The 11,765-nt window shown below is 50.7% G+C and overlaps 5 protein-coding genes across 5 annotated transcripts; 3 read left to right on the top strand and 2 right to left on the bottom strand.

The window, feature by feature from the left end:
• The first annotated feature begins 520 nt into the window (after positions 1 to 520).
• On the top strand, positions 521 to 774 carry BU25DRAFT_416315 (uncharacterized protein). The gene has a single exon (XM_033707750.1). It carries the CDS (start codon positions 573 to 575, stop codon positions 744 to 746), a length of 174 nt encoding a protein of 57 aa, XP_033555416.1. The 5' UTR covers positions 521 to 572; the 3' UTR covers positions 747 to 774.
• Positions 775 to 2,989: 2,215 nt separating this feature from the next.
• On the top strand, positions 2,990 to 6,088 carry BU25DRAFT_416311 (MFS general substrate transporter). The gene is made up of 5 exons (XM_033707749.1): positions 2,990 to 3,444; positions 3,495 to 3,833; positions 3,884 to 3,909; positions 3,960 to 4,511; positions 4,565 to 6,088. The coding sequence occupies exons 1-5, from the start codon at positions 3,380 to 3,382 to the stop codon at positions 5,794 to 5,796; spliced, it is 2,214 nt and encodes a 737-aa protein (XP_033555415.1). The 5' UTR covers positions 2,990 to 3,379; the 3' UTR covers positions 5,797 to 6,088.
• Positions 5,829 to 7,163, bottom strand: BU25DRAFT_483274 (uncharacterized protein). Its single transcript, XM_033711170.1, has 5 exons — positions 6,982 to 7,163; positions 6,634 to 6,941; positions 6,418 to 6,586; positions 6,140 to 6,291; positions 5,829 to 6,088 (listed from the first exon to the last, which is right to left on the bottom strand). The coding sequence occupies exons 1-5, from the start codon at positions 7,055 to 7,057 to the stop codon at positions 5,861 to 5,863; spliced, it is 933 nt and encodes a 310-aa protein (XP_033555414.1). The 5' UTR covers positions 7,058 to 7,163; the 3' UTR covers positions 5,829 to 5,860.
• A 436-nt stretch (positions 7,164 to 7,599) lies between these two features.
• On the bottom strand, positions 7,600 to 8,265 carry BU25DRAFT_241725 (uncharacterized protein). The gene has a single exon (XM_033701538.1). The coding sequence runs from the start codon at positions 8,134 to 8,136 to the stop codon at positions 7,717 to 7,719; it is 420 nt and encodes a 139-aa protein (XP_033555413.1). The 5' UTR covers positions 8,137 to 8,265; the 3' UTR covers positions 7,600 to 7,716.
• Positions 8,266 to 8,489: 224 nt separating this feature from the next.
• On the top strand, positions 8,490 to 9,932 carry BU25DRAFT_354940 (kinase-like protein; the record flags this gene model as incomplete). The annotated part of the gene is made up of 1 exon (XM_033703541.1): positions 8,490 to 9,932. A coding segment is annotated over one exon (1,443 nt), but the record flags the coding sequence as incomplete, so codon positions are not given.
• Positions 9,933 to 11,765: the final 1,833 nt, after the last annotated feature.

Genomic DNA, 11,765 nt, shown 5'->3' with positions numbered 1-11,765 from the left:
ATATGACTACAACAGCCATAAAGAGGCGTCCATCATCTGCGGCCAGTAGGGAGGGGAATGAACTTTGCATATTTCATCGGGTATCCTCTCTCAAATGACTAAAAGCCATCCAGAAGTATAGATTTACTCTTCGTGTAGCCATTAGTAGCAGCACTAACTGTAAAGAACCCAAGCACCGCACAGCATCGGTACCGGTATTTCTCTCCCCAAAGTCAACCTGGAGCTCGTCTGAGTCGGTTGAATTACGCCACGATTCGTTATGTTCAAATGTGTGAAACGACTTCGTCAACAGACATGTCAACCAACTACCCAATTGGACCCAGCCAACTAGGGGCTGGCCCAATAGACCCTCTGACCCGCAAGAACACACGAAATCTTCCCTTGCTCTACCACAATCCGATTGTTCAGTATTTCTGGTGTGGATTATCTGTTTTGATGGAATACTGCGCTAAGTTGCTATCTAGCTAGGAGAACACGACGATATACCTGACCTGAAACATGCTAGTCCAAGATAGTCTGATGTGTGCAACCTCCAGGCTGACTAATACCGTAACATCTTCTCTTTCCCATGTATGCGTCTGGGCGCAGGGGCGAGGGACATCGATATGATGAGTTACTCGTTGGTTAAGACATTTCCTGAAGATGATTCAAAGTCGAAGGTTATGCCGCCTTGGAGCCTAAGGAGGCATTTCATCGGGTTGCGGAGTGCTTCAGAAGCTTGCTGCGCCCTCGTAAGAAGCAGCTGAGTAAAGGCTATATCAATGAGAATAGGGAGAAATCGCCGAAAACAAGTGTATCGCACGTTGCTGCTCTTAAGAAGAAATAGGGGCACAAGGCCGCTAACGAAAGCTGCTCGCAATGTTTTGGTGTTCAATAGGAGGCAAAAACACAGCAACAGCTATTCGCGAGTGGTGATCGACCCCAACATTATGTTTTTAGTGCTTTGCTTGATTAGATTTAAGCAATTAGAAAGCCTTGCCTGTAGAGAATCACACTCCGAATGATCATCATGATACTCTCTAAATTGCTTGTACGCTCACAATCGAAGATAACAGATACAGTAAGTAACCGATATCAGTTCAGACACTAGCGACCAATCGCATTGAGTTGAGTGCTGTCGCTCGGGCATTTGCAGAAGGTGCTCTCACAGCGATGCGGGGAGACTACACATCACAGCACCAGCTTGCCCGCACTATGGCCTGCTCACAAGGCAGCCTGTCAGGGTTGCTCAAGCATATAGAGCAGAAGGCAAGCAATCATACGGTAGCTCTATGGGATGAGATACTTTATGAGAACGATCTGGGACGTGGCAGGAGCAAGCTGTTTACGCGTTAACAGAAGGAACTCATCATCAACATCGCTACAGCATCACGCAACGCACGTGAGAAGGAGCCATGGCTCGCTATTGCAGATGGCAATTTCAAAGACGTTGTACCTAAAATAAGCGTTACAACGTTTGAGAACGTCATGTATGAGGCTGGGTATGCCCGGAGGCGTCTGTTGAAGTGGTGCCTTAAGCGAAGCTCGTAGACACTATTCGATTGGTTCTCGGGATGAGCAGAGGTACAAAAAGCCGTCAGGGGTTGGTGACTATCGGTCGGGCCTGTAATAGCCTTTGTAACAGTCGGGTAGTTGTCTAGTTAAAGACCGTGGCGACTGGGAGCAATGAGTAGTACAGAGTATACTGTCTAACTCGAGAGCGGGTGAGATTCCAATAACAAAGTTGATTGACGAGGTTGAACACAATGCCATAAGGGCAGCTTGTCTACTTGCTATATACTTGAGCAGGAGGATTGCTCAGATCGCTCGGTACTGAGTATACTGATCGTACCGAGTATACTAATCGTATCGAGTATACTGCTCGTACCGAGTATACTGACGCGGCCTAACTGCTCGAGTTGCTCGAGTTGCTCGGCTGAGATTGATGATCATACTGAGTATCGCCGACGCGGCCTCACTGCTCGGTTTGATCGATACTAAGAGTGTTGATCATACTGAGTATCGCCGACGCGGCCGCACTGCTCGGGTCAATCGATACTACAGTTCCTCGGCCCCTCTCGTATCGTTGCGTAGCCCTGTTCGTTCAGTGTTGTTGCGGGCTGCCCTTTGGTCGTAACAGGCTGTTGCAAGAAGTACAGCTGTCAGGTGGGGCAAGTTGCCAGGATACACAAAGCTCTGCATGTAACCGCACAATCATGCACCCTGAGAACTTGAACATGAACATAACAATCATCAATCAATCAATTCTGAACAACCCTTTCATCTGACAGATAGAGCTTTAAGAAACGTTGGGCACTGCTTAATCGCTCTCAATTCTCAAAAGTTGACGTCTGCTATACTAAGATGTCTGTGCGTCGGAACACCCGCAAGTCACGGGGGACTGGTATTTCGTTAACGATAATAGCGCGGAAGAGCCAACTGGCCCGCGATTTTGGAACACGTCACGGCGCTGGTAGCCTCCTTCTTTCACCCACACCACTGCGCTCTCAATTCGCTCGTCTTTATGCGGATCGGTCCGCGGGCCTGCCAGGTGATGGTGAGATGTCAAACAACCTTGCAATAATGAGGGAGCATGTTTCCCGTTATGGTCACGACCCCACAGCCTGCTCTTCCCCAGTCGTTCTGCGCAGCCCAACCACATGTTTGCCCGCAAAGAGCTGTCACCAAGCTACCGAATGCAATCCCGGCATGCCGAACGGGATGTTGTCCGGGGCTGCGACTTGAGATGCATGCCGTTCGTCTGCCTGATCTTGGTCGTTCTTCCACCACCCGTGCGAGCTGAGTGGCTGTGTTTCATCATCAGGCAAAAAGTTGGCGAACGTCACATGAAGCCTGCAATCTCCGCCTTGCTCTAGTCCCAAGAATTTGTCCTTTTCCGAGGGCGCAGCCCATCTTCTGGTTGGACGACGTAACCGGTGAGAAAGTCGTTGCTGAAGGACCTCTCACGCCAAGATTGCAAACACCTGTTTGATTCCTCACACGCGCACCACGCTGGCCCCGCCACCGTTGCAGTCGAGAGGCTAGCGCAGGTAGTCGAGCATCCCCGAGCAAATGGAGGTCCTTCAGGCTGTGGCTGGCTGTGAGCGTTGTTTAAGTGGGCGATGATAACGAACTCCTGACTCAAAGCTGATGTACTAGGATACGTCATTGCAGAGACGACCCAGCAGGCCTTTGACTACAGTGCATGCAGGTACACGTGAAACGAGTATGAATAGAACTGAGGCTCTAAAAGTTCTATTAGGTACGGACAATGCCAGCCTGTGGAATATGTGAGCATCCTTTTTCCAAGCATCACCTAGCAGAACCAACCTTACGTGCACCATTTATCGACTGCTGCTGGTAGCAGCTTCCCTACGAAGTTTCCTCGTTCTTACAAGCCATGACTAGCGCTGGGGCGGGGGCAGCCTCGCAGATCCACTGGGCGCAAGTCCGCAATAACGAAAAGTACGAACTGCCCAGCCTTCTCGCATTGTTCTATCTGCTAACAGCATCAGTCTCGGTCATGTCTCAAAATATCCCTTGAACCGAGTTACAGAGCAGCACGCTGCTCACTTCTACAGTCGACAACACCTACCGATCGAAGAAGATGTCTTCATTCGCGGCGTCCTCGCGCTTCGATCACAAGACGATATTGAAAGCGAGTTTCGAAAGTTACTTCGTGCTGGTCAATGGGGGCAGAATACGAGACTGAGAATCGGTGAACACAGATACTCCAGAATCGAGACTGAGGTTCTGTACAATGCTTGGATGAGTGGCAAAAGAGAGACTCTGTGGAATCTATCAAGGCTGCATCGACTTTTGATAGTTGCCTGCATATACGCTGCGATGACTCAGTGGGTTCATGCGTGTCCCCCGTCATGAAAGAATGCTAACATCATATTAGGGGTTGGGATCAAGCAGCTATGGCCGGTACAGTTCCAGTCTTGCATTTCGAAGATTCGTGGCTGACTTTGCTCTAGGTGCTGCGATTGAAGTCATGAACAACCTGGGCAAATCCACTGTCACAGGTCCCTCCTCCGGAACCGCCAAACGAACGACCAACTCCAACGTCGACCTCGACAAGAATACCTGGCTTCTTGGAGTCACCGTTGGTGTTCCATTCTTTGCTGGTGCCGTGTTGGGCTTGATCATCACCGATCCTATCACCAGATTTCTAGGGTTTGGTCGGCGAGGTGCGATCTGCATCGCGGGTGTCTTCAGTCTCATCTCGGTTGTTGGTTCAGCTGCTGTACATAAATGGGAACATCTTCTCGGTTTCAGAATACTACTCGGCGCTGGCATGGCGGGCAAGGCATCGATCGTCCCTATACTCCTGTCAGAAACGTCCCCCAAGAATGTGCGCGGCGTTCTTCTCGTCTGCTGGCAGCTGTTTGTGGCCTTTGGATTGGCTGCTGGATCTGTCGCCAACCTGAGTGTATATCGTCTCAATATTCAATCGAGCTGGCGGTACATGTTCGTTGCAGCATTTCTGCCAGCTCTTCTCCTACTCTCGTTAATTCTGTTCTCGCCCGGTAAGTCTGAATTCAAGGACCCACCATGGCGTAACTGAGGCTGACCGATACAGAATCACCACGCTGGCTTCTAAAGGAGAGCGGGGCAGCCAAAAGTCAAAGTGGAGACACAGCGCAGAGTCAAAAGCTTATCCGAGACGCCTACCTATCACTGATCGATTTGCGGGGCGAACCTAGCCCGATACTAGCTGCTGGCGAAATCTACTTGATGCACACGCGGCTCATTGATGAGCAACACCGGCTCAAGGACGAATTAGCCAGGACTAGACCAACGACATTACCAGACGAAGGGCCAAGGGCTGAAAGTCGACTTGTGGGTGAAATAGAACACATTGGATGGTGGCCAAGAGTCAAACTAATGTTTCTCTACCCCGGCTTTACAAGACGAGCCCATCTAGCTGCAGCCGCGGTCATGATATCGCAACAGCTGTGCGGTATCAACCTGTTAGCTTTCCTAGCTGACAGGTTCTTCCGAGACTCCATCATTCACCATACCCAAAACACTACACCGGATGAGAACATGCAGTTGCTAGGCACCTCATTCGGCTTCATGTTTCTCAACTTCTCGGCGACCACCATTGCACTGTTTCAAATCGACAAACCCAACGGAAGGCGCACGCTCCTCAACTGGTCTTTCCCCGGCATGGCAATATCTTTGTTAGGATCTGCCCTGGTACTCACAAAGCCGGGTGAGCGTACCGCAGGCGTCATTGCGGGACACTTCATCTTCCTGGCGCTCTTCATGATCGCATACTCCGCAGGAGAAGGCCCCGCAGCTTTCGTCATATCAGCAGAAGTTTTCCCGCTCGTGAACAGGGAACTTGGAATGAGCCTCGCCGTGTTTTGGAATTTCATGGGCGCGGGTGTTCTGGCTGTGATCGCTCCGTGGCTGTTGAAGGAGCTTGGCCAATTCGGAGTGCTCTTGCTCTTTTCTGGAACCAATCTGTTCGCATGGTTCCTCTGTTCTTGGCTTATTCCGGATACTGGCATCGAAGCTCTGGAGGATGTTTTTGACCGACTTGATATCACGACATGGTTTATGTTCAGGTACACAGTGTGGAAAATACTGTGGAGGGTTACCAAGCCCTTACACTGGTGCCTTAACTTCAAAACCACAACATGGTCCGAGGCTGGTTTTGGGCGGAAGCCTGGATCACCCAGGGATGAGTTTGATGAGTCGAAGCCGAACACTCAGCATACTGATGGGGATACTGCATCACAACCCGAACAATACGAGATGGATGGGCCACTTATCACAAATGGTCACGCAGCTGGGGGGGTTTAATTCTCGGGGGCGAAGGAAAATTGTCGCTCTGGAGTATCCGGACCAAGCCTGTGGAGTGCGCAGTCTACACCATTTCCATCTCCGAGGTGTTGTCTGTCGACTTGTCGTATTGAAGTGAACTGCTTTCCTCTTCCAGGTAGCTTCTCCGGTACGTCTGCATCCTCCATCTCCAGCAAGCCAAGGTCATGACGGTAAGGGGAACCGAGATGACGAAATAGAGCCATAGTTGTTTCGACACTAAGAGGTTGCGGGACTCAGAGTCGAAGTCCACAAGGTTCATACCGAACATAGTCTGTCAATAGCTCAGCATTCGTCGTAAATTCTAATGTAATGATAAACTCACGGCAACAAACGAGAAGGGCAAATAGAACGAAGTCACGAGTGTGATAGCTCTAATCGCAACAGAGTCCTCGCGAGCTGACCTGGCCATCTGGAATGTATTCTGACTCTGACCCTTAGCGAGCTGCTGGAAGCCCAAGTTCAGCGAGTCCAACACTGATTGCGCAGTCAGTTGAGCCCGTTTCTGAAGATATACGCTCCGGTTCCTATACGACATAGCTTCTTTCCGGAGTTCCTCGAAGCTGTGGTGTATTGCTAAGCGTGCGTCTTTGTTGTTATCACCTTTTTTCGACAAATGATCTCCAGCTCGTTGTAGGTCGTGGACCAGCTCGTCAAACGACGTCAACAGAGGCTCCACCGGTAGGATTCGCTTTTCGATCGCACGGACTTCTTTGAGAGTATCAAAAGTGACCAGTGGTTCTTCCAGAACAGTGCAGGCTGGCTTCATATCCTTCTCATTTGTCAGTACAGTCCCGAACAGCTCCGCGGAGATTTTACCAGTTTCAAGAGCAAAGCTTCATGATCTTCCAGGTAATCTCGCCAGGACTCGAGATGACTTGATATCAACATCGTGTGTATTATCGTCGGAGTTGAGAGTATCGTAGATCTGACTGATGATTGTTGTAGCATCTTGCGCAAGTACTGGCTGAAACGTGCGATTGGACTCGGATTCACGATCACCAATGTGGACCTGAAGTCTTTTATGTTGTAGACATGGTAGACGCCTGTGTGCCGGATGACCCATGGGTTACCAGACTTCACTTCTTTCTTCTCGGGATATTTGTAGACCCAGCCGAGCTCTGTTGCTTCCCGTCAGCTAAGATGAGATGCACGTAAACGGGTTACTGGCCGGATTGATCGGTGGTGAACACCGCCCGCGAGGTGCCGGCATAAGCTTCTTCAGTCGGCAGGTATCGTGCATGAAAGCTGCCAAGGGTCTTTAAAAAGCCGCAGCCAATTTTGTAATGATTCATCAGGGTAGCGATCATGTCCTGACTTGCATTGAGAGGCGCCCATGTATGCTGTTGATGAAGATAACTGAATATCATACTTAGTCACAACAGATACTAGCTCAGAAGATACCTACTAGATATCTACCCCACTACCAAGACTATTTCGTCTAGCGTTGCGAAGGTGATTTGACAACTGTAACGCGTCTGTGAAAGCAAATGTGTTCGGGTCGTGCGATGCATCAGACCCCAGTTCCATCAGCTCAACCAGATGCTTCTCCTTACGTTTGGAGAACATTCGAGTATTGTCCAGGACATGCGATCGTAGCTGCGTTGTTGATAGAGCAAGTGAACGTACATCACTTGGATCGTGACTGTCGGGACCATTGGTGAACATTGCGGCGGGGACGGATTGGCTCTGTAAGTTGTGGGGAGGGGTACAAATTCTCGGAACTTAAAACGCAACCCAACTTTCGCTCAACTACGTGCTTATATAGCTCAGTATGCACAGCCGAAATGTCGTCAGGCTGTGACAATGGGTCCCTGATCTGCCCCATCAGGCTGACAAGATGCCTCAGTCTTGCGCTTCGCTGCAAGTGTACTCCGTTAGCACACACCGGTCGCGATGTCATCAGTTGTGTCTGCTCACATCCACTCGTCCTGCAGGCGTTAGTGGGACCTTTGAAGCTTGATGCGTGGGTAAGCCACTCACGTCTGTGAGTTCTCTGGGAGCCTCGAATGTAAAGAACCCATCTTTGACCTCGCTAATTCGGAAGTTCTTGCAGTTAGGGAATGTCGCCTGAAGGAACCTTAACAGCCCTCTTCGACTGTAATAGCGATCGTTCGCCTGCAGTCGGACCATAGTGGAGGAAAATCGGGATGTAATCTTGTCGGTGCCGCGAGCCTCACACGGCGTTATATACCACTGTAACCACGTTGTACAGAGGCGTGATGTAGATAACAGAAATGAAGTCCGGCGGCTATGTGCTGGCGAAACCATTCGAGAAATAACCCCCAAGGACTGTTGCCTTGTGAACGCTGGTGCATGCATTCGATGCGCGGAGTGGCATCGTAATTGGTACAGTGTCCATACAGCCGTGCAGCTGCAGCGCAAACTTGCAGGAGCCCGGCCCTGCAACTGGTGTTTTTGTCACATGGGTGGTTGCCTCGCGGGACCGCCCCCGCCTTCCAAGGCTGCCCGATCCCATCGCCGTTGACATCACACGAATGGCCTCCGCCAAGCGAACAACAACAGGCCCCGTGTACCTCCACGCGCGGGAAGTGCACCATCGCGCGTTGCAAGTTCCACCGGATACATGCCGGAGCTTGAGACTCGAGCGCACGCTGTCGTGTATCAAGGCTGCATGATCAGGCCGTCGATCTCTCCAGAATCGCCTAGATTCAATGACCGCACTGCGGAGGCCTTCATCACCGCGCTCGAGCACATCGTCCCGGCGCCCTCGCGACATTTTCGAACAGCACCTCTCGGAAGAAATCAGAGCACGGATCGAATCCACCATAGTAGGAGTTCCAGATAACGAAACCCAGATACGGCGTTTCTTACCCAAAGGTGATCTCGCGGCCATACTGAGCGTACAAGCACTCAGGCCGTACCTGAGGGAACTACTCGGCGAAAGCACCGACAACCTTGTCGACAATGCCCTCGATGCGATAGTTGGAGATTCAACACGTGATGGATCTTCAAGAAGAGCCCTGCTTGCGCTCTTTCTTTATCACAGGCGTGCAGGATTGCTCTCTCTTTTCAGGGACTGGCTGCTATCACGCCAAGATGATTTTCCCTCTGATGGACACCTGCCCTTCAGCCAGCACAGCCTAGAACAGGCTAGAATACCATCCCAATATCACGACTACATTAAAGATTATCAGAACATATTTATTCCAGTCACAATTAAACAGAACATTTACCAGACATTCAAATCAAAGGAACGATTGCCCTACATCGGTGCACCTTTGGCTGTTCAAGATGGATCATCGGGAACTGTCTATACGAGAAAAGTCGCACCACGTCACTGGGAGGAGAAGCTCGACAACGGCCGTTATACACCGGCGGAAACAACGAAACCAACAGTTTTAGCTCTGAAGGTCTTTAGCGGTGGACGTACCGGGCAAGATGCTCAGACGAACTTCGAGATCGAGCGCAGCATGCTAGAGGATCTCCGCAATAGCAACTTCGCTCACAGGATGATATTGTTAGATTGGGGGAGCTTCATCATCCAAGATGAGGAAGCTCGAGTGATTCAGCACTGTTTGATATTCGAGTGTGCGACCTACACCCTCGAAGAGTTCCTCGTCGGCGCACAAGTAGCGCGGACGCCCTGGACCGGGAGTTTGTTACTTGCAAAGGTTGTCGATATCGTGCAGGCGTTAGCGTGCTTACACGACAACTTCGACACCTTGCATCTCGACATCAAACCCGACAACATCCTGGTTTTCGATAGACTACGCAGTCAATCAGACGACGGCAGTTTGAGTGAAGCTAAATTCGAGTGGAAGATCAGCGACTTCGGCCTGGCTCGCAAGCGCAATGCAAAGGAACGAACAGGCCCCTTATACGATGCGAATCGCTCAGCATCTCACTCTGGCTCGCTACTCGCAACAAGGCCTGCGGGCAGGTTTCAGGCTCCGGAGGTTCAGCAGCAGGGATCCAGCAAAGCAAGCCGAAGCAGCGATGTGTGGTCGATGGGATGTGTCATCCTCATGGTATTGGGTTTAGTAGTGGACAGTCCAGCAAGAGTGTTAAATTTGTTAGGCCGTTTGCGAGTGGAATTCCAAGACGCAGGGGGGATCGACAGCTTGTTCTATGTAACAAGCGACTCAATTCCGTGGAGATACGTGACACGGTGGGAGTTCTATTGCTACGATTACCTGGACAAGCACAAGCCGGTCCCCGGAGTCATTCCTGATGCACGACAGACTCAAGCAGCGGTGCACCCCGAGGTTGTGGAATGGTCCAACGAGTTGTTTCGCTACTGTCACGACAAACCAGAGCAGGCAGTCTTGAAGGAAGCGCTAGGGGTTGTATTCCTGCGCATCCTTTTGATCGAACGGCATTCTCGGATTGAGGCGTATCCCCTGAGCAAGCTTCTTGCCCATGTAAGGGACCGTTGGATCAAGATGGAAGAGCCTCCCGAAGGTCCCAACGAATGTGTGATAGAGCCTGAGAGCCCACAGACCCCGGCCTCTGTCCAGGAGAGAGATAGCATCCAAGACGAAGAGAACTCCACGCGCCATGCGCGGCCTTCATCGATTGGTGGCACCAGTCAACAGCAAGCATCGTTCGAGCACCAGATTGCCTATAGGCAGAGGGCAAACGGCTCAATCAGCGAAGTACCTGCCCACCAACGAGCAACAATAGTTCAGACTCAAGCTACCGGGCTTTCTATTGGAGGAAGTCAACCCAACGATGAAACGCTTGATTGGCAACAGCAACATGTGTCAGACCTTGTTGTTGAGCCCGTTCAGCAGAGTCCAGTGCAAAGACCTGCTGCTCAGAGTCCTGTTGCTCAAAGTCTTGTTGCTCAACGCTCCGTGTCTCAAAGTTCCGCAGGTCAAAGTCCTGTGGCTCAAAGTCCGGTGGCTCAAAGTCCCAGTGCAGAATTGACACAAGATCCCTCACACCATTCCAAACTGTGCTCGGCGATCACGCAAATGGGTTCCGCCAGTCCACAGGAAGACCCTAGGTCATGGGAAGGCATCCAAGACGAGCTGAGAAGGGACAATGACCAAGTAAGAAGATCTTGCCCCCAACCTAATTGCCAAAGGCACCCTATCCATGTGGCCATACGCAACAAGTCGTACGCGGCTCTCCGCGCGCTACTCATGATCGCTGATTCAGAGGTCCTGGATATTCGCTGTCCTGGTTGTGGGGACCGTACTGCTTTAGAGGAAGCATGCGAAAGGCCCGGGGATGCAAAAGCACTAAAATGTTTCAAACCTCATCTGAGCAAGTTTCGAGTCACTAGAGAGTTTTACGATAACCATAAGAACTCTTTAAGTCGATATGCAAGGGAAGCTCTGAAAGAATTACATCAGGTTCCAGTGCCACGACCGACAGGAGGGAATCTGCTCCGGAGAGTCTTCACGAGCAAATCCACCTGAAGCGAGGCTTGGCAAGTTGGAGAGATATCTTTGTTCAACGCATTAGGCCTGCAGTCAGCAATGAGATAGCTGCATGAATCTCAATTGTCATACCTCAAGGTCGCCGAAAGTAATGTGAGTATCAGGTGGGAATGTGCTGAGTACTGCCCGCTTTCGAGCACACTTCAGGGTCTATCTGAAGGTCCACAGTCGTCGAAAAGCGTTTCAACTATAGAGATGTTCGCAAACAGGTGTGCACAAGTATCTGGAACCTCTGTGCCTTTGCCAAGACATGTCAGTTCCGGCAGAGTTCTTTCAATACTAGCGCTGCTGTGTGCAACATAGGTGGATGGACAATTGCTCGATCTCTCATTGACCTCTCTCAAAGTATGTTACAAGGTCTGCAGTCTCGCTGCTTGGTGAGTCTCTTCATGAAGGCCTTGGCCCTAGTGAAAAAACAATGAGGCAGAAATAGATGCTCGATTGGATGCAACCATTCTTGTTCCCATTGCTCCAATATTGGGCAAAAGAAAAGACCTGGCAAAAACATACAACAGAGGGTATTCGCTAGTGGTCACCCAC

The sequence above is a fragment of the Macroventuria anomochaeta genome (assembly GCF_010093625.1).
Source record: "Macroventuria anomochaeta strain CBS 525.71 unplaced genomic scaffold BU25scaffold_59, whole genome shotgun sequence".
Classification (NCBI taxonomy): Eukaryota; Fungi; Ascomycota; class Dothideomycetes; order Pleosporales; family Didymellaceae; genus Macroventuria; species Macroventuria anomochaeta.
This window is presented reverse-complemented; position numbering and strand designations above follow the sequence as displayed.